Source organism: Schistocerca americana, chromosome X (assembly GCF_021461395.2).
Source record: "Schistocerca americana isolate TAMUIC-IGC-003095 chromosome X, iqSchAmer2.1, whole genome shotgun sequence".
Lineage (NCBI taxonomy): Eukaryota > Metazoa > Arthropoda > Insecta > Orthoptera > Acrididae > Schistocerca > Schistocerca americana.
In genome coordinates, this window is record NC_060130.1 from 25,795,072 (window position 1) to 25,817,541 (window position 22,470).

At 40.4% G+C, this 22,470-nt stretch overlaps 1 protein-coding gene across 1 annotated transcript in view; it reads left to right on the forward strand.

The window, feature by feature from the left end:
- Positions 1-22,470, forward strand: part of LOC124554944 (molybdenum cofactor biosynthesis protein 1-like) — a 67,136-nt gene that overhangs the window by 37,052 nt on the left and 7,614 nt on the right. Inside the window, exon 7 of the mRNA XM_047128643.1 lies at positions 4,546-4,631. Coding sequence (XP_046984599.1) covers positions 4,546-4,631 — 86 coding nt within the window. The remainder of the gene's footprint in view (positions 1-4,545; positions 4,632-22,470) is intronic.

A 22,470-nucleotide genomic window follows, 5' to 3' on the forward strand; every position in this document is an offset into this window, starting at 1 on the left:
GTCTTCGCGCGTCGGGTACCCCGACGCAATGGAGGTCGACCCTTCGGCCCCTCCTGTCTCTTTACGGGCACATACACCGCATGTTGACGTGCACCCTGGACTAGGTTTTCAGGTGTTTCCTAGCTCCCCTTGGACCAAATGGCCGCGTGCGGGTGGCACAGCCTCGCCTGTTGTTAGGCTCCCCACCTCATCGCATACGTCAACATGGGGTTCTCCCCACGGCGGGCGGAAGCCTTATAACACGACCATTCGCCGATTTGCAGGGGAGGAATGTGGTGTCACCGCCAGACACCACACTTGCTAGGTGGTAGCTTTAAATTGGCCAGGGTCCATTAGTACATGTCGGACCCGCGTGTCGCCACTGTGTGATTGCAGACCGAGCGCCACCACAAGGCAGGTCTCGAGATACGGACTAGCACTCACCCCAGTTGTACGGACGACTTTGCTAGCGACTACATGGACGAAGCATTGCTCATTAGCCGAGCCGATAGTTAGAATAGCCTTCAGCTAAGTCAATGGCTACGACCTAGCAAGGCACCATTAGTAACATTGCATGTATATAAAGAGTCTCACTTGTATCACCACAATCTCCAGATGTACCAAAAGGATGGATTAAAGTTAAGTATTCCAGAAGCTACGTACTTTTCTTTATAGCATTCATTACGTATCCTGTTTCAGACCTCACGCCCTCCTTTTTTAACTTAGAGCATGCCTTTCGGCTTCCTCTCATTGTGTCTAGGCTGTCTTGTCTAGACACAACATGAAGCATGCAGGAAGGTCGTCTGTCTGATGATTTGCGGTACATATTGCCAAGGTGGCAGGGAGCAAAATAAGGAGTGATCAAAAAACTTCCATTTTAAGGCTGCATAGTTCAGATCAGATCAGTATGCCACACACACACACACACACACACACACACACACACACACACACACACACACACACACACACATATCCATCCACACATATACCCTGCTTGTGTCTGTATATGTGCGGATGGATATATGTGTGTGTGTGTGTGCGAGTGTATACCTGTCCTTTTTCCCCCCTAAGGTAAGTCTTTCCACTCCCAGGATTGGAATGACTCCTTACCCTCTCCCTTAAAACCCACATCCTTTCGTCTTTCCCTCTCCTTCCCTCTTTGCTGATGAAGCAACTGTGGGTTGCGAAAGCTTGAATTTTGTGTGTGTGTTTGTTTGTGTGTCTATCAACATACCAATGCTTTCGTTTGGTAAGTTACATCATCTTTGTTTTTAGATATATTTTTCCCATTTGGAATGTTTCCCTGTATTATATTATATATCAGTGCTTTCCTCTCCCACAACTATCCTGCAGACCTTGTCCACAAACAGATCTCCCAAGCAATACATTCCTCCCCACCCAACAACAATGGTACTACCCCCAGACCACACAGAAGCATCCCCCTTGTCACCCAATATTATCCTGGCCTCGAATACATCAACTAATTACTCCGCCAGGGATATGACTTTCTCAAGTCAAGCCCTGAAATGAGATCATCCCTTGACAATATTCTCCCCACACCACCCAGAGTTGCCTTTTGCCAACCCCCTAACCTCCGTATCATCCTTGTCAAACCCTACAATATTCCCAGACCACCTTCTCTACCCTTGGATACGATACAAATGTTGGGAAATGTGTCAAAAGTGAATGATAAATGTCACCAGATGATGTACCTTGTCATGCTTGCAGTGGTAGAGCCTCTCGGTCTGTCACACTTGATCATCCCAACCCAAGTCAAGTATTCATATCATTGTGGCTACGGACACACATGTGCGACTTTAGTGATGGCGTTCAGGATTTGAGTCTTGCATCTGGCAGGCAGTATTTTTTCATTGTGTTTAACAATTATGTATTTATATTGAAGTTTATTATTTTATTTACCGATCTTGCAGTTTCCTTGATTTCTTGCAAAGTACAGTACAAATCAAAACCTACCGTATTGCATAAAAAGTAGATGAGTATAAACTTCAGAATAGCATCATTGCCATTAAATGACCTATGTTTTCTTTACTAACTAATGTCTGTAAACAAAAAGAGGACAGAAGCAAAAAACACAAAATCAGAACTGCTTTTGCTTGATTACAGCAGGGACAGTAATTTTGTAACATCTACATTTACAACAGATCATATTTACAAAATGTTTTCGAAATTTGCTCTGTTTGCTCAAATGAAAGTATTGCACTGCTCAATCATTCCTTTACACTCAACTCCGACTGCTGCACATGCTGTGGGGTATGTCATCTGGTTATGTCATATGTTCAGTGTTTCTCGCCAATTTTTGGGGTATTTTGAAATGTACAAAAAGGCAAATGCAGAAAATTATCACATTTGGCTGCACATTACCTGCGTCACAGAAAAATAATGTATACGAATCTTCTCAGATTTTCCACTGAATAACTTTGTGCAAGCCTCACAATATTTCAGCAACACAACTGTTCGTCATCTTCAGGTAGTGGTGGGTCCTGTCATCACTGCTGCAAGATGTGACTGGTGATATTTGCACAGCAGAATTGAAATTTGTCAGGCTAGAAGCAGGAGTACGAAGGCACTCCCAGTTGGATGGAAATGCCATTCATAGTAGCCTTCTGCTTATGTGTTGTGGGCAATGACTGCACTTCTGGACACTCGTGTGGTTAAACGCTGAATTAACTCTCTGCAAGGTGCTGCATCAGGTCATACATCGGAGGATCTGGTTTCTACTGTTTTAATTTCATGGCAGTCAGTGCTGGATTCTGGGCAGTGCTTAGTCAAAATTCCATATTCCTGTTGGTAAGATTGCCCACCGTATGGATACATGCCTCATTCTTAAAAACACAATCCTAGAGTGATGATCCTGAGAATAAAATTTCAGTCCTCTTGGGAAACATGTGGTGCCCTGTATTCAGGCAGTGCTCTGCTACCACTAATTTACTGGGTGGCATTTTTGTCAGCGCTGTTGAACACAGTGTTCTTGCACAATGTGAGGTGTCTGCCCTATATAAGATTTCCCATAATGGCATCAGATCTTATATATGATCTGTGTTTTCTAAGGTCAAGATTGTCTTTAACTGAACACAAACAATTCCTTAGTTTTGCTGGTAGACAAAAAACACACTTGATTCTGTTTCTCTTAGTGATTCTTTCTATTTTTGAAAACATGCCGCTGAAATATGGTAGGAAAGCCATTTGCAGTGCTTGTCTAAGTAACTTCATTTACATCCCTACACTGAACTTGCTTTGCTCAGAACACATTGCAAATCTGTTTACAAGAATAAACATTCTGCTGGAACACTGTTCTTTGGTGTTACAGTTCACCAGGCAGACTGTCGGTATCTGAGATCACGTGAGCTCTATGTGCCAGGGAGTGTAAGACACCACCACATTGTGCAGGGTGACGGCAACTTTTGGACCGCAAATATAACTCTGCGTGTATCAGTTTGCAGTAGAGACTAAGCCCCAGTGTTCTGTCAGCTTTTCTTCTAACCGTGACATCCAGGAATGGTAAGCTGCTATCTTTTTGTACTTCCACAGTGAACTGAATATTTAGATGGACCGAGTGCAAATGCTGCAGGAACATAGGTAGTGTCTGTATTATGTGGGCCACACCACAAATGTCTCTTCAGCATTCTGCCAGAAGGAGGAATGTTGGATATTTACTAAGGGAAATAGAGGATCTCCCATGGGAACACTGTCCACTTGATTAAAGTAGTTGGTGTTACATAAGAAATAGGATGAGGTATGCACATTTTTAAACAGCACCACAATTTCTTTCTCAAACTTGCTGCTAATAACCTCTAATGAGGGCTGCAGGGCACTTTTGTAAGTAATGATATAACATTTGAGCTAACTAAAAGATCTGAAAGTTCTAGTTTAAGCATTTTCAGGTATTCTATGAAATCCTCTGAATTCTAAATATGATGGTCATAGTCATCCACATGATAAATTTCAAAGCTGTCATGTGGAAATTGCCAGTTCCATCTTGCAGCAGTGATGGTGGAAATCACCATCACCTGAAGATGCCAAAACGTTGTGTCACTGAAATATTGAGGGAGGGACTTGCATAATGTTATCTGGTGGGGAACCCAAAGTGTTTTTGCAACAGATCTATCAGGCAAGCCTGAAAAGTCACATATACTCCAAGCAGTAAGTACCTATTGTAAAATGGTCACATTAGTGAGCTTCGCAATTAATTAACAGTTTATCAATAAATTTGGCTTCATTTTGCAAGAAATTGTGCTGTGTTCCACTACTCCCTCTTCAACAAAACTAATGTCAGTTTCTGCTCCACCTCTTCAGCCCGAGATCCTATGTATACTCTTGAGCATTTGTGTAAGATACCTGTTTATTTATAAAAATAAAAGTAACTTCTATCATGACTTTCCCATTTTTGTCCAGTGGGTTTGTTATCCTGCTGTTGCCTACTGCAGACTACAAGATTACTGTTGAAGATTTCTGTAAAGTTTTTCTTCCTTTTTAGTGTACCAACATTTCACTGTGTGGTGTTGGCCTGGTACTGTTTAACGGGTGTTTTAACTGTTGTTTCAGAGATGCAATACGAAGCAAATGCAGTGAGGATGACTTGCTTGCCATGATTGGGGCAGCAGTGAGAAGAAAGAAGAAACAACATGCAGGTAAGATACATTACAGCAAATGTAACTCTATAGATAGAAAGAAAATTTCTGCTTAACAAGTCATAGCAAACATAAGAGCAAAACAGAACGAAAAACAACAGTGATAGAACCTGAGTTTTTTGTGTAAAATTGGATTTAATTTTTTATTTAGTATTCATTCTGATTAATGCCCATTGGTCAACAGTACATTTCAGCCCTAGAATTTGGTTCTGCAAGGTCCACCAGATAACCATATATGGCTGTTGTAACTCCTTTATTGGACTTCAGAAGTTTTCCAGCAACAAATCTTTTTTTTTTCTTTCTTTCTTTTTTTTTTCTTTTTTTAAAAATAGCTAAAATGCAGAAAACATCATAAAGGAAACACTCACAGAAAAGCGTCAGTGTCCTTGAAACAATGGAAACTCCAGTAGGAATATCAACAATGTTGGAAAAGACAGATTACTACTTACTGATGAAGGCTGTGGCTGAAAGCTTTGTGTAAGTTTCTTTTAATTCTGCCCATCTGCAGCCTAAGGTATCTTCTTTATGGTAAGTAACAGTCTGTCTTTTCCTTCATTATTCATTAGTGTTCTTTGTTTTTATTGCTGTTTAGCAAGCATCGTGTGGTACATAAGGGATGTGAATAGCGTCAGATGTTGAATCATCACTCTGGAGGATATGAAGGTGCTGCATATTGGTGTGAGACAGCATTATCTGATGAGAGTTTGAAAGAAACCTCATTGTGGATGTCCATTTGGTCGCCTGGTTAAACCTTGCAACATCTGTATTTTTGGAGTATTTGGATCTGACAGTGGCCTGATGTTGGAAAGTAAGGGCATACTCATCATCAATCTTCCAGTTGACTACATCAGACCGCTACAAGGGAGCATCACTGTGTAGTGTACTGAGTACATTGTAATCTGTTCATGTCTGTGACTGCCATCTGAGAACAAGTACAGTAAACTCTCGTGCAGCTACACTTTTGGCTAGCTAGATTGACGCTTGACAAGTTTCAATTTGCATGCACCTGGAGCCAAGCATTTGCTAGTGTTTTTTGGCAATCTACTGCTAATCAGTGCACTGGTGCGTGTCAAAAGTCCAAGTATCATCAATTCGTGCGTGTGTTGGTTGAAGCTCTAGTGTGTTTCTTATTCGTATGCCACTGCCATCTATTGGAACTCCTTGGAAGTACAGTACATACAGTATTGTTCTATGCAGCGCAACGTAGCCCTGTCGAAACCGACAATTAGAGTGCGCCGCCTAACACTTTCCACTTGTTGTCGGTACACCAAAGCTGAGTGTTTAACAGTGAACGTACAACACCCTGTTGTGTTGCCACGTGGGCTTGGGTAGAACAGAGGAAATGGCATAGATGTATCGAATGCTTTCATTTGATGGCTGCCACAGCCTGGTTTCAAAAATCAAAAGTTTGTCTAGTGCATCTCGAGTGTTGTCAAGTTTTGCATCTGTGTGTTTCTGATTTGAGGTTTTGTGCTCCCACTATGTGCCTTAAAGTGTCCAGAGATAAAAGGGGCCAAAAACCATAAAGGACTCAGTCGAGTGTCTGTAAAAAGAACACTGAACGTGACTACGGGCACAAAACATAAAACAAATGTGATCTTGTTGGAAAAAGAGCTTCACACTTTGCAGAGAATTGATGCTGGTGAGCCACCCACAAAAGTTGCTGCAGAGTAGGAGTACAATTACTGATCGGAAGACAAATCGATCAGGAATTGAAAAATTTTGTTCCATCCAAGCATTGGGCAGCGCAGTGAAATCTTGAAAAACAATGAGAAAAGGTGCACATCCTCAGTTAGAAGAGGCATTATTTTTGTGGCACGAATAAATAAGAGCCAAAGATGTGTCAGTTTCACGTCCTCTACTTTGTCAAAATGAGCTGATGAGCTGATTGAAGGAAAGAAGCAAGAATTCCTCGGAAGTAATGGCCGGCAGGATTGTTTCAAGAAGCGGCATGGCATTCATGAAATTGCCATCAGTGCCAAATCATTATCTGGGGATGAAGCTGCTACGCTGATTTTAAGAAGAAACTGCACGCAATCATTGACAAAGGAGGTTATACTGGCAATCAACTTTACAAATGTGATGAGACTGAGTTGAATTACAAAATGCTGCCAACGAAAACCCTTGCCTCTAAAGAAGAAGAAATGGCTTCCGGGTACAAAAAAATCAAAGAAAGATTTACTGTCCTCACTTGCAGTAATGCCACTGGCAATCATAAACTGTGTCTTACTTTAATTGGTAAATCCAAAACACCAAGAGCATTTAGACACCAACCAACCAGCTTTGCCACTGAGGTACACGAATCAGTCTTAAGGCATGTATGAACAGTGCCATCTTCAGAGAGTGGTTCCAGGCAGAGTTTGTTCCAGCTGTAGTAAATTACATGGAAGGAAAAGGACTTCCTTGAAAAGCGCTACTTCTTGTGGATAATGCTCCTTATCACCCAGGTGATCTGCAAGACGGGGATATCAAAGTTGTATTTCTCCCACAAAATGTCACATCTCTATGTCAACCGATGGACCAAGGTATTCTTGAGGCGATAGAAAAACATTACAGACGCAAGATGCTGGAATACTTAATAGGTGTGATTGATGCTGCAGATGATTTTGTGGAAGCTCTTAAAAAAATCGATGTTTTAAGTGTCATTCATTGATTGCTGAAGCTTGGAATCTAATTCCTCCAGTTCCTCTCGTTAGGTCTTGGAAAAAACTCTTAGATCGTAAGGCAACCTAAGTGGTGGGAAGGAGGAGGCAACACCGAAACTCAAGCTGACATAATTTTGGTGAATTTACTGGAGAAGCTGGTTGTAAAGACACACACTTCGAAGACATTGAAGAGTGAATGGAAAATGGCATTTTTTCATGTGACTGAGGATGAAATCGTCCAAATTGTGACCGATCATAAAGCGTTAGAAGACTATGTTTCTGATGATGAATCAGAGAAAAATATTCCTCACACATTCTGTTACGAAGTGATCCAAACTGCCCTGGAGTACATCAGCCAACAGGAGGAGACGATTTATCCTGAAATAGTTTGATTTCAATGTTGGAGATGTATTGTTGCAGCAATAGTTTCTCAAGCAAAAAAACAAAAAAAAAAAAGACATTCGTGACTTCGTTACCAAAAAATAAACTCTAATGAATCCTAGAACTTCTATGTCCATAACTTAAAAGGTTTCTTTTTTTTAATTTTCTTGAAAGTTCCTCTAGACAGACTTTTCGTTCCTTTGAGTAATCTCTAGATTTGTTTCACAATTTTGTTCAGTAGTTTATTTTTTATTCAAAAGAGCAGGTAATAAAATTAAAACTCCTGTTTTTTCCTGCTGCCAAATAAGGGAGATTTTTTCTGTAAGAATGCAAAATAAACGAGCTTTGTTATACAGCATTTAAAAACTTTGAGTTTTCAATCATAGTTTGGTGCCTTTTTAACATGTCAACACAATTTTTTCAGTAAAAAAGTACAGGGTTATTTGCAACCGTATCAGAAACGTTTTACATACCCTACGCACGTTTTACGATCGTATTTCGCAATATTGACACAATTTGTAGTGTTCACATGTGAAAACAGGGGGACTTTGATTTATCTGAAATTTTCGTTATCGGAACCGGCCACCGTCCTGATCATTTCGGATAAACAGGAGTTCACTGTAATAGACTCCTTGCAACATGCTGTGTCACACAGCTAGGAAGTGGTGCCATGATCGAGAAGTATGGACTGCTAATGAATGGTGTCACATTATGTTCACTAATGAGTCCCAGTCCTGCACTGCTCCAAATGACTATCGTGGAGAAGTTTGACAGTGACCCGGGGAGATTGGGAGAGGTCCCATTCTTCCACATTTTTGGGGGGGGGGGTCACAAAGGAGTCCCATGGTGTGGGGAGCCATTGGGTATGACTTCAAGTCACGGCTTGTAATGGCCGAGGGAACTCTGATGGTACAGCAGTGTGTAATAGTATTGTGGTGCTATTTTTCAACAGGCCAGTGCTTGTCCACATGTAGTATGTGTCTCTTTAAATTGTCTGTGTGATGTTGATATACTCCTGTGGCCAGCAAAATCCCCATATCTGTCCCCGATAGAACATTATGGGACCAACATGGACGTCAACTCCGTCCCACTGCCTGTATCCATGATTGCAATGTCCAGTTACAACAGTTGTGGATCACCTTTCTCAGGAGGGTATGCAGCAGCTTTACGACATCCTCCCGCACTGTCCAGGCCAGACAGGGTGCATTGCTGTATTGATAAGTGGGCTCAAACTGATAAGTTCTGTGTAAATTTGACTCTGTTTTGTTATCACTGAAATAACATCACATATCCTCTAAATTCGCTATGTTTCAATTTGTTTTCTCCCCACCTTCTGAGTGTCTCACTTTTTTTCAAGCAGTGTAATTTAAGACAGACATAAGAATATGAAAATGGGATGGCACATCACATTGCTATTCAACTATGCCCCTAAGAAAATGGTAAGGTAATGGAGAAGAGCAGGTGCACTATTACACTGACTAGAACGTAAACTTAAAGATAGAATTATATTGTGTAACCTATACCGATGACATAATACTAATTGACAAAAACATTACTGTTGTGCTAAAGCAATTTGAAATATTAAGGGAGCAAGCTAGGAAAATTGGACTACTAATTTCACCTGGAGAAAAAATTCTTGGCTGATACCAAAATGGCACTAGTTGAACTTATGTAGGCAACAACATAGTATTTGGTGTTAAAGAGTTTAAATAATTAGGTGAAAAAGACCACTGAACATCATAATGAAAAGAAGGCCATAGAATACAGACTTCAGAAAATACAAACTGTCTCTCAGTTAACTAAAAGTATTTTTCCTGGAACTCTAAAATCTAACATTGTACAACAGTGATCAAATTAGAATTTCTTTATGCATGAGAGAGACTCTTTGTCCAACACAAGACATGAAAACAGCAAACTGAATTAGAATAATGTAAAATTGTAGTAAAAATCTTAGGCCCAAGAATAAAAGATGGAACACATCACACAGAACCCAGCGTGAAATCTCCATCAAATTCCTAAAAACTCTTGTTACAATGTGTCTCCAAAGAATCCAACTTGTGGGACATACAGAAAGAATGTGTCCAAACAGGCAGCTCATTGGATTCCCACATACTTGAAAAATAAGATCCAACTGATGAAAACAAACAGGAAGAGACCTTAAGAAATTGGAATCACTACATTTACAGTATTCTGATGTAGTGATGAGTCACACAGAGTGCAGTTTCACAGTAGCTTGATCCATGCTTGTACTTGTGTATGTAGTATATGCAAGTGTGTACAGCGTCTATTCTGGTGCACTCACAATATGCTAATTTAGTGGCCGAGCAGTAAACCGGATCCCTACTCGGTTCCAGTGTGCTGTGCTAATTATTCTTCTTCACTTGACATTTATGCTTGGAGCTGCAAGAGAGGTCATTTTGCAGATAGTGCCACAAAAACAACAAATTCTCAGATATCAGTTTAACTTACACGCTTCAACATCATAGACAACATTTCACATTAATATGTTGCAGAACACTAGATTAGTGTTAAAATTGCCAGAGTAAACATTGTTCTCCATGTGACAGATTGTCACCCGACGTCCAAAATCGATAAATTTTATATCTCTGCACAGAGAAGCAGCTGGTTGGTCATTGTCATGTGTGGTGCTAATCAATGGGTCGAGCTCGTTGCTGCCACAGCGCCACCACAGAGTAAGTGGCCCCTCATCCCAGCAGGTGGCGATGTTTTAACACCCGTATAGCTCCCCAGACTTACCACGTCTGTGGATAACTCCGTCTCTGCACAGAACTTCCCACATTTCCCACACAGTGGGCCATAGTGTCTTTTACACACAATAAATCTTCAAACTTATTTCATTGGCTAAGTTAAATTTCGAGTGTGACATGCTATTTAGTAAAAAATAGCAAACGGTAGACATGGATGTTATTGTGACTCTTTCCTAAGGCAACATTTGTGTATTACACTTGTAGAAGTGCACTGCAAAATAAAACAGTAGACCGTAAGTTCAAACAATGGAAACTCCAGGTTGGAATATCAGCAGTGTAGGAAAAGATAGAGTGCTAATTACCATAAAGATGGCACGTTAAAATGCAGACAGGCACAGTTAAGACACTTACGCATAAGCTTTTGGCCACAACCTTCATCAGAAAAAGAAATAGAAATACACACCATTCATTCACACAAGCAAGCACACCTCACACACACATGACCGCCAACTCCGACAGCTCAGAGCAGAATGCTAGTCTGTAAGTTTGCTACACAATAAAATAATTATTCTGAGCTACAAGAAAAATGGATTCAAAGAACTAAACTGCTTGAAGAAAAAAAAGGGAAGCTCCCTGAAGCAACGTAGTTTCACGAGTGTGCATACCAGTGGTAAATTATGAGAGTCGCAACTCTCTGAAATGGATACAAAGGCCACCAGATTGCATTAGCTTTGTTTGTGTCTTGGATTGTTACCATGAATGGTAGGAGCTATAAGAGATGTGAAGAGTGTAAGATGTTGAGTGATCCCTGTGAAGGACACAGATGCCCTGTACTTCTGTGAGTCAGCATTATCAGCATGTAACAAAATTTGAAGGGGCCTAATTGTGTGTCTCCATTTGCCAGGCTGATTGAATTATGCAATATGCAGATTTGTGAGACATTCAGATGTGGTAGTGGCCCCATGTTGGACTGCTTGGGAACGTAAGGGCAGCGTGCTTGTCAGCAAGCTTCCAGTTGACCGTGTCTGACGAGCCCATGGGAGAATCGCTGTAATGTACACTGAGCACATTGTAACCCTTTCACACCTGCACCTGTCATGTGATCAGCAGTGAGTCACATTCTGCAAGACCCGCGATTGCAGTTGTCAGTCAGTATGACAACGACATAGGGAGAGGGCGTGTGGGGCAGCATCGGATATGACTTCAGGTCACTCTGACAGCACAGCAGTATGTCATGAACATCCTACATCCTCATTTGCTACCTCCATGTCCAACGGAGTTACAAGAGACAGAGCAGTGAAAACATATCCAGTTGTTGACTCACAAAATGGTTTTGAGCTGTGACGCATATAGTCTTAAGTGAATCATTCATACAAAAAGAAAAGAAGAAGAAGCTAAAGTCAGAATGTGAAAAAATTGGAGAATGGAATAGATATTTGAAGACTTCACACTTGAAACTCCCAGTTTTCCTGTTGTGAAAGTGCCTTTGTGACCATATGCATTTCACTGACGATAAACTTTTTTTTTTCCCCCTGGGTCTTGGCTCCATATTTTTTCATCCAGTTGAGTCAGAATACTTGCATAGTATTTGTGAGGTATTGTTTCAGTCTTGCAAGCTAATCTAAAATACAAATCCCTTTTGCATCCTAGAAAACAATGACCACTCTTTCTCTCTGATGAAGTCACCTTGGCTATTTTTGTGCAACTGCTGTTTCATTTCGGTCATCTCTCATCCACGGGAACAGATTGGTGCATAGAATCAGTTGTGTGTCAGATTGTCCCAAATTGTTTTTCACATTAGGTTGTAGTGAGGCTTCAACAGATATGCCACTCACTTTCTGGTACAGCCACGGCATCAACTGTTTTGCACATCTTTTTAATTACTGATCTTGCAATATCACACTGTGTTCTTTCTCAGCATTTTCATATTTGATTGTAATTCTAGGAAATTGTTCATGAGTCATCTTACAGACATATACCACATATGAATTCAGCCACCCATTCCTTAACTGTTGACTATGAAGGAACTCCCCTCATGAACCATGGACCTTACCGTTGGTGGGGAGGCTTGCGTGCCTCAGCGATACAGATGGCCGTACCGTAGGTGCAACCACAATGGAGGGGTATCCGTTGAGAGGCCAGACAAACATGTGGTTCCTGAAGAGGGGCAGCAGCCTTTTCAGTAGTTGCAGGGGCAACAGTCTGGATGATTGACTGATCTGGCTTTGTAACATTAACCAAAATGGCCTTGCTGTGCTGGTACTGCGAACGGCTGAAAGCAAGGGGAAACTACAGCCATAATTTTTCCCGAGGACATGCAGCTCTACAACTAGACTAGAAGAAGAGATCGGTTGGTAGGACATGTTTTGAGGCATCAAGGCATCACAAATTTAGCATTGGAAGGCAGCATGGAGGGTGAAAATCGTAGAGGGAGACCAAGAGATGAATACACTAAGCAGATTCAGAAGGATGTAGGTTGCAGGAGGTACTGGGAGATGAAGAAGCTCGCACAGGAGAGAGTAGCATGGAGAGCTGCATCAAACCAGTCTCAGGACTGAAGACCACAACAACAACAACATGAATGAACTGACTCCTAATAAGTAAGATGATGCCTGTAGAAAAGTACAGCAAGACAGTAATCTCAAAAAAGGACAAGGTAGACAGCACATTCTGTAGGACATATTAAAAATGATTGGTAAAAGAGACTTGGCGTGTTAAATGCAGCTTTTGATTACATGATAATTGAATTGGATAGATAAACAATCTACTCGCTAAGTGGCGGCAGAACACACACATAAAAGAAGATTATAATTAGGCGAGCTTTCAGAGCCAGTAGCTCATTCTTCAGGCAGAAGGGTTGAAGTGGAAGGAAGAGGGGTGAAGGATAGGTCTAGGAAAAAGGTTAGATTTTGAGAAAGTTACCCAGAACTGCAGATCAGGGGAGACTTTCCAGATGGGATGAGAAGGAAAGACTGATTCCACATCTACATACATACTCCACTAGCCACCATATGGTGCATGGCTGAAGGTACCCTGTCTCACTACAATAGTCTGAATAAAATTGCTTGATAGTTGACATCAATCACTTGCTGCAACAATGTTGCCATATTGGCTACCAGCTACCGTTTGGTTACAGGTGACAACAAACAAGCGGCTCACTTCACAAATTATGTTAAATGTTTAACACAGAGCAATTTTTCTAGTGGCTGGTGCAAGGTATGTCAGAAATGTTGGATACTCTGTTGACTATTGATTTAAAGTGACCAGTGACTGAACTGGGGCAGACAACGCGTTTTGTATCCCTGACTGTAAACTTGTGTCCTAACCCAGCTGAGAAAATTGTGGTCAACAGTCTGCAGCAGTACTAATATCATTATCGCTTTGTTCATGGCGATTAAAGCTAACCCTTAAGGGTAAACTCAAGACAACAAAAACTCAATTTCAGGGCTGAAAGCAAATTGAAATTTCTCCGTGTCATTTGTTACCTGTAACTATCCTTAAACTAGCTGCACATGCTGCCATGTTTGAAACCAGTGAACAGTCCGTGTGGGCCCTTAGTCGTGGATTATAGATGACTGAGACAGATTCCAAATGAAGAAATAATGACAAGATGAAAAATAAGACCAAATAGAACAGTCAAAACAATGATGAAAAATGATGCAGCGAAGTATTAAAAATAAAAAAATACATTTAAACCAATTAATTGAATGAAAATAATAATCACACTCATTTGGTTAGATTTGGAATTAAAAATTTTGCTACATTGATGAGATTCAAACCTACGACATGCTACACATTAGATTAATCTGCCAACCATTGTGCTATGCCACAGCACTGCATGAAGTATTTATATATGTGAATGTAGTGACCCAGTTCCAACTATGAATTGCAACCTTAAAAATTTCAGTTTCACGCAGTATAGTGAAAAGCTTATCTAATGTAAGATGATCTCTGTGAATATGATAACTATAAGTATGATACTGAATTACACCTTGTGCTGATTTATTCAGTAGTGTTTGGTTAGTGCTATGAATGAAATATGTGTCTTTCATTAGCATTGTTAATGTGTGTTGTTTTTGGTGTAGTTATCATGTGTCATGAAATACATAATAAAAGTGTCGGGCTCATAATTCGGGATACAAATACATCAAGAAAGAATGCTGTACCAGGAATTGGAAGTGACTGGACAATTTTGGTGGAGTTTGGCAACAGCAGACAGTTCAAGTGTGACGCTGACAACTCTTATTGGCGTTTGAAGTGCCAACTATCAAGTAATTTTAATTCGACTGTAGTCAGTTCCTTTCCCGTTCCATCTGCCAATCGAGTGGGGAAAAAGTGAATGTCTATATGCCTCTCTATGAGTCCTAATTTGTCATCTCTTATCTTCGTGGTCCCTATGCGTAATGTATGTTGGTGCAAGCAGAATTGTTCTGCAGTCAGCACAGTGTTCCTCAAAATCCCTCCAGGGATTCCCATTTGAGTTCCAGAAACATCTCCATAATACTTGTATGTTGTTGTTTCAACCTACTGTTAACAAATCTAGTATCCTGCCTCTGAAATACCTCAATGTCTGCTTTAATTTGACCCCTTGTGGATCCCAGACACTCAAACTGTACTCAAGAAGAGATCACACTAGCACCCTATATGTGATGTCCATCACAGCTGAGCCACACTAGTAAAATCCACCCAACAAACGAAAGATGATTATTCACCTTCCCTACCATGACCCTCACAAGTTTGTTCCATTTCATATCACATTGCAAAGTTATGTCCAGATATTGAAACAATATGACTTCTTCATTCATGACACTACTAATGCAGGATTCTGGCATTATGGATTTGTTTTTCCAACTCATTTGCAGTAACTTATACTTTTCTACATTTAGGGTTAGCTGTCATTTATTGCACCAACTGGGAACTTTGTCCAAGTCATCTTTTATCCTCCTAAATCACTCAACAATGACACCTTCCATACACCACATCATCATCAGCAAACAACCATAGATTACTGTCCACTTTGTCCATCAGATCAGTTATGCACATAGAAAATATGAGTAATAGCGCTCCTAGCACACATCCCTGGAACGATCCTAATGATACCCTAGTCACTGATGGACACTCACCGTCGGGATAATGTAGTGGGTTCTATTACTTCAGAAGTCTTTGAGCCACTCACATGTCTGGGAACCTATTCCATGTGCTTGTACCTTTGTTAAAAGTCTGCAGTGAGGCACTATGTCAAATGCTTCTCGGAAATCAAGAAATATGGAATCTGGGTTTGTGAATTTTGTGATGGCAAAGTTAGAGGAGCAATGCATCTGCATTAAATTTTGCGTGAAACTCAAGAAAACCTTTACAGAGACACACCAAATGATGCAGGGAGCCTATAGCGATGAGTGCTTAAGCCATACTCGGTGTTACGTATTATTCACACGTTTTAAAAATGGCTTTACAAAAGTCAAAAATGATCCTTGTTCAGGACACTCTTAGATGTCCCCTGATGACGCTTGTGTCAGGAACGTCAACGAAATTGTGTGTGCCAGTCGAAGATTCACTGTCCGAGAGATTGTAGAAGAATGTAACATTTCAATTGGATCATGTTATGAAATGACACAGCATCTTGGAATGCATTGTGTTGCCGCCAAGTTCATTCCACGGCTCATGAGTCAAAACCAAAAAAACTTTTTGGATCTCACAAAAGAGAATGAGATGTTCCATGTGAGAATAGTATGACCCCTGCAGACTTCTTTTTATTTCCAAAGTTGAAAAGGATGAAGTTTTGCAATGGTAGATGAGATAAAAGAAAATTCGCAGACAGCACTTTATGCGACCCAGCAAGAGGTGTGTCAAGACTGCTCCTGGAAGTGGAAATGATATTGGGAGCAGTGTATCAATTGTGGAGGAGAGTATTTCGAAGGAGACAATCCATAGTAACTAAAAGATAAGCATAGAAAATTTTGTGGACAAAGTTCTGGAATTTTTTGAACAGACGTCGTATGACAAAAGAGCATGCTGAGTTGCCCATGAGTGATGCTTTGTACTGATTTGTGGACATAAACTTATTGGTCACTATGAAACTGATTAGATTCAAACCCAGAATATGTACAAGAATTCTGCAGCAAACTGATGTTACGGATTGGTCTGTAATTTCGTAGGTCTGTTCTTTCGCCCTTCGTATTTACAGGAGACGCCTCTGTATTTTTTTCCCCAGTTGCTTAGGTCTTTCTGCTGGGTGAGAGATTCACAATAAATACAAGCTAAGTAAGGGTCTAGTGCCATATAGCACTCTTTGTAAAACCAAATTGAGATTCCATCTGCAACTGGCGACTTATTTGTTTTTAATTATTTCAGGTGTCAGGGATGCTTACGAGGGTGGTTTGAAAAGTTCTTGAAACAGAATAGAAAAAAAGTACTTATGTCACTGAAACTTTTTTGTTTTTCAATGTACCCTGCTTGTAGATTAATTCGCTTGGTCCAGCAGTGTTCCAATACCTTGATGCCATCTCGACAATGATTTTCCTCCAGGCCTACAAAAGAGTTGTCAACTCAGGCTACCAATTCTTCATTTAAGTGAATCTTCATCCACAAAGAAAAATTTTCAGTTTAGGGAAGAGGCACGTGTGGCAACAATTCATACCTTAGTTTGTGTAATTTTACCATGGCGATGGCACACGCGTGTGAGCGTGCATTGGCTTGATGCTAGATGACTTTCTTCCTTATTAAACCTGGCCTTTTTCGCATACCTTTTGTTATAATTTGTCCAGAAGGTTAGCATAGTATTCTCCAGTAATTGTTTGCCCAGCGGGGAGACAATGTACAAACAGAATCCCCTTCTCATCCCAGAACACTGATGCCATGATCTTCCCCGCTGAAGGAATTTGGTGGCGCATCCCAGAACACTGACGCCAAGTCCTTCCCCGCTGAAGGAGTTTGGCGGCGGAGATTCAGCATGTTTCCACTGCTTTGATTGTTGCTTTGTCTCTGGGGTATAGTAGTAAAACAAAGTTTCTTCGTGGTCACAAACCAGCACAAGAGATCTTGTTTGTTTCTCCTAAAACAGGCCAAACATTGTTGTGATATGTCCATTCTCATGCGTTTTTGACCCAGCGTCAAGAGTCGCGGCACCCATCTTGTGAATACCTTTCAGATACATCTGGCAAGCGTGAGCAATTTCATGCCCTCTAAATTGGTGATCCTCCTTGATCATTATGCGCACTTTTGCAATGATTTCTAGAGTAGTGACACATCTTGGCTGACCTATTCATGGATGATCATCATCTAAGCTCTCCTGACCAAATTTAAATTCATTTATCCACTTGGCAACAGTTGAAGACAAAGGAGCAGAGTCCCCTGGTGTATTCTGGAAATCGGCATGAATGTCCTTCGCTTTCATACCTTTCTTTATGAAGTTCTTAATTACTGCTTGAATCTCGACCCCCCCCCCCCTGTACCGTCCCGTCATTGCAGATCACTACACAGGAACAACAACAGAGCCGTGTCACTGCCACAGCTCTCTTCCAAGAGCACTGACATGGCATGTGTTTACAGGCAACAGTCCAACGAATATCATGTGAACAACTTGTGCTAGCGCTGGCCTCTTGTGGTGATTGTTGTTAGGTGTCTTTGTGCTATTGTCAAATGACGGTATGTTTATATGATTCTCTTGCATGAATGATTTCTTGAATGCAAAATTTAAAACATTTATCTCCTACTGCCACACCAGACTGGTCAAGTGACTTGATGGAAAACTTTGACTCACTTAGTGATTTTACATAGGACAATAATTTCCCCTGCTTCTCAGCCAGATCTTTTGCTGAGGTATGACAGTGGTAGTAACCTTTCCTTGTTGGCATTTGGCATTCTCTTTTGAACTAAGAGTGCAGTAGCTTTTCCTTCCTCAGTATTTTCTGAATTTCATTGTTAAACCACAGTGGCTCTTTTGCATCCATAATTCGTTTACTAGGTACAGACTTGTTGAGAGTGCAATTCATGATCTATTTAAGCTTTGACCATAATCTCTCTATGTCCATCTTAATGGAACTAAGTGATGTCAGTTCTGTCTAAGTGAGATGCTAACATCTGCTTATCTGCTCTTTCTGGCATGAACATTTTCCTAGCCTTCTTGACTGATTTATTAATTTTTGTAATCTTAGTTGTTATGATGTTATCATGATTATTAATCCCCATCTCTATGCTGAAGCCATTGATGATATCTGGGCTGTTTGTAACTACAAGGTCTAAGATATTTCCATTGCATGTGGCATGCCAAACTAGGTGCTCAAGACAATTTTCGAAAACCACATTCAAAAGTGCTTCACAAGATTGACTGCACCCCCTGAAATAAAGCCATAGGCTACCATCTATACTCAGTAGGCTAAATTAACCTCCAACTAGCATTGCATGATCTAGGTATTTACGTGCTACTGTCTGTAGACTTTCTTTGAATGGCTCCAAAACTGTCATAGCAGAACTGGGTGGATGATTAAAACATCCATTAATTAACGTGATTTCACATAGACTTGTTATAGGCAACCAGGTAACTTCACTGTCACAATCAGCTTTGGCCTCAATAGAGACAATGGACACTCCCTCTCCTACAGTGTCTAACCTGCCTTTCCGATATATATTCCATTAATCACTAAATATGTGAGAGCTTTCTACTCTGGGTTTCAGCCAGCTCTCAGTCTCTGAGAATAATTTGAGTGGGAAACTTTCCTGGATGGCAGTAAATTCGGAAACTGTGTTACAAGTACTTTGACAACTGATAAAATTTTGACAATCTACACTGGAGTGAATTCAAAAGATAAACCTCAACCAACATTGAATGTATCTTGGTGATAAAGAGCCAAAATAAATAAATTGATGATTTTATTCCATTTCATCTGATTGAATGAAACACACACAGCATAACTACTCAGAAAACAACTATAGTGCGGATTACATTTACTATCATACATGTAGCACTCTGAGAACATTTCACCTTGTCATAGTAGTCCTGTGTTTTGGAACTAGGCAGTGCTTCATTTCACAAAGCGAAAGGAATAGCTTGTGTAAAAAAAAAAGAAGAGGAAATAGTGGTTGCTGGTGTTTTTAACACTATCATTCAATTTAGTTCCTACTGTGAACTTTGCAGCTAGGATATGTAAATGCTCTGAGACTGCTATTGATAATATCTTTATGAACAAATCTAGGGGAAAAAAGTCATATCACAAAACCAATAGTAAATGGACTATCTGATCACGATGTGCAGCATCTTGTGTTAAATGTTGAAACTTGTCAGGATAAAAAAATATTAAATCTGAGTACAGGAGGATAATAAATAAGCCAGAAATTGAGGAATTCAGGAAATTGCTCAAAGACATGAACTGGAGAGATGTTTACCTGACTCAAATGGAAAATACAAAGCATTTATTAATAAAGTTACCTCCTCTTTTGAAAATTGTTTTCCCCTAAAGGTAACTCAGATCACACAGAAGTCAAAAGATAAACCATGGATTACACAAGGAATAAAGATATCATGTGGGGCAAAAAGGAGACTGTATCTACTATCTAGGAACATTTCTGATATTAGAATTGTAATGCATTGCAAAGAATACTGCAAAATATTGAATCAAGTAATCCAGAAATCGAAGTAACTTTATTAAGAGAAAAAGATGATTGTATCTGGCAACAAAATAAGAACTGTATGGGATATAGTGAAGACAGAGAGAAGTGGGGCCAAAAAGGAAGTGGAACAGATAGCTCTAAAAGTAAATGAGACTTTGGTAACAAGTGCATGTAGTGCTGTAAATCTCTTAAGCAAGACTTAATTTTTGTTACTGACGGCTTGGGGTTATCAGGTTCGGTGAATGGTGCAATGGAGTATCTGGGACCAGTCTTTGAAGAACATCGTGTAGAACTTATTCGAGGAACTTTGAATTCCAACCATTGCTTCTCAGTATACTTACTCCTCAATGAAATTTGATGCAAGTTATATATCTATATTTCCAACAAATAGCTCAATACATATTATCAATACTAGGAATAAGAACAATCTACATAAAGACCTAAAATCACTTATGTTGGTCCAAAAGGGGGCCCAATATTCAGGAACACACATTTTCAATAAATTACCAGCAACCATTAAAAACTTGGTTTCAGATAAAGCACAGTTTAAACAGAGTTTGAATGACTTTTTGATAGGCAATGCCTTCTACTCTACAGATGAATTTCCTAACAGAGACTGTTAGGCCAGCGTAAGTAAAAATATGTTAGATTTAAGTTTTGACAGTACTTGGTTGCAACAGTCAATATTAGGTATTTTGTGTATGCTAAATTTATTAATAGTGCATAACATAAATTTATTAATAGTGCATAACAATGTTTCCCCCCCCCCCCCCCCCTATGAACCATGGACCTTGCCGTTGGTGGGGAGGCTTGCGTGCCTCAGCGATACAGATAGCCGTACCGTAGGTGCAACCACAATGGAGGGGTATCTGTTGAGAGGCCAGACAAACGTGTGGTTCCTGAAGAGGGGCAGCAGCCTTTTCAGTAGTTGCAAGGGCAACAGTCTGGATGATTGACTGATCTGGCCTTGTAACAATAACCAAAACGGCCTTGCTGTGCTGGTACTGCGAACGGCTGAAAGCAAGGGGAAACTACAGCTGTAATTTTTCCCGAGGGCATGCAGCTTTACTGTATGATTACATGATGATGGCGTCCTCTTGGGTAAAATATTCCGGAGGTAAAATAGTCCCCCATTCGGATCTCCGGGCGGGGACTACGCAAGAGGATGTCGTTATCAGCAGAAAGAAAACTGGTGTTCTACGGATCGGAGCGTGGAATGTCAGATCCCTTAATCGGGCAGGTAGGTTAGAAAATTTAAAAAGGGAAATGGATAGGTTGAAGTTAGATATAGTGGGAATTAGTGAAGTTCGGTGGCAGGAGGAACAAGACTTCTGGTCAGGTGACTACAGGGTTCTAAACACAAAATCAAATAGGGGTAATGCAGGAGCAGGTTTAATAATGAATAGGATAATAGGAATGCGGGTAAGCTACTACAAACAGCATAGTGAACGCATTATTGTGGCCAAGATAGATACGAAGCCCACGCCTACTACAGTAGTACAAGTTTATATGCCAACTAGCTCTGCAGATGACGAAGAAACTGAAGAAATGTATGATGAAATAAAAGAAATTATTCAGATTGTGAAGGGAGACGAAAATTTAATAGTCATGGGTGACTGGAATTCGAGTGTAGGAAAAGGGAGAGAAGGAAACATAGTAGGTGAATATGGACTGGGGGACAGAAATGAAAGAGGAAGCCGCCTGGTCGAATTTTGCACAGAGCACAACATAATCATAACTAACACTTGGTTTAAGAATCATGAAAGAAGGTTGTATACATGGAAGAACCCTGGCGATACTAAAAGGTATCAGATAGATTATATAATGGTAAGACAGAGATTTAGGAACCAGGTTTTAAATTGTAAGACATTTCCAGGGGCAGATGTGGACTCTGACCACAATCTATTGGTTATGGCCTGTAGATAAAAACTGAAGAAACTGCAAAAAGGTGGGAATTTAAGGAGATGGGACCTGGATAAACTGAAAGAACCAGAGGTTGTACAGAGATTCAGGGAGAGCATAAGGGAGCAATTGACAGGAATGGGCGAAATAAATACAGTAGAAGAAGAATGGGTAGCTTTGAGGGATGAAGTAGTGAAGGCAGCAGAGGATCAAGTAGGTAAAAAGACGAGAGCTAGTAGAAATCCTTGGGTAACAGAAGAAATATTGAATTTAATTGATGAAAGGAGAAAATATAAAAATGCAGTAAGTGAAACAGGCAAAAAGGAATACAAACGTCTCAAAAATGAGATCGACAGGAAGTGCAAAATGGCTAAGCAGGGATGGCTAGAGGACAAATGTAAAGATGTAGAGGCCTATCTCACTAGGGGTAAGATAGATACCGCCTACAGGAAAATTAAAGAGACCTTTGGAGATAAGAGAACGACTTGTATGAATATCAAGACCTCAGATGGAAACCCAGTTCTAAGCAAAGAAGGGAAAGCAGAAAGGTGGAAGGAGTATATAGAGGGTCTATACAAGGGTGATGTACTTGAGGAC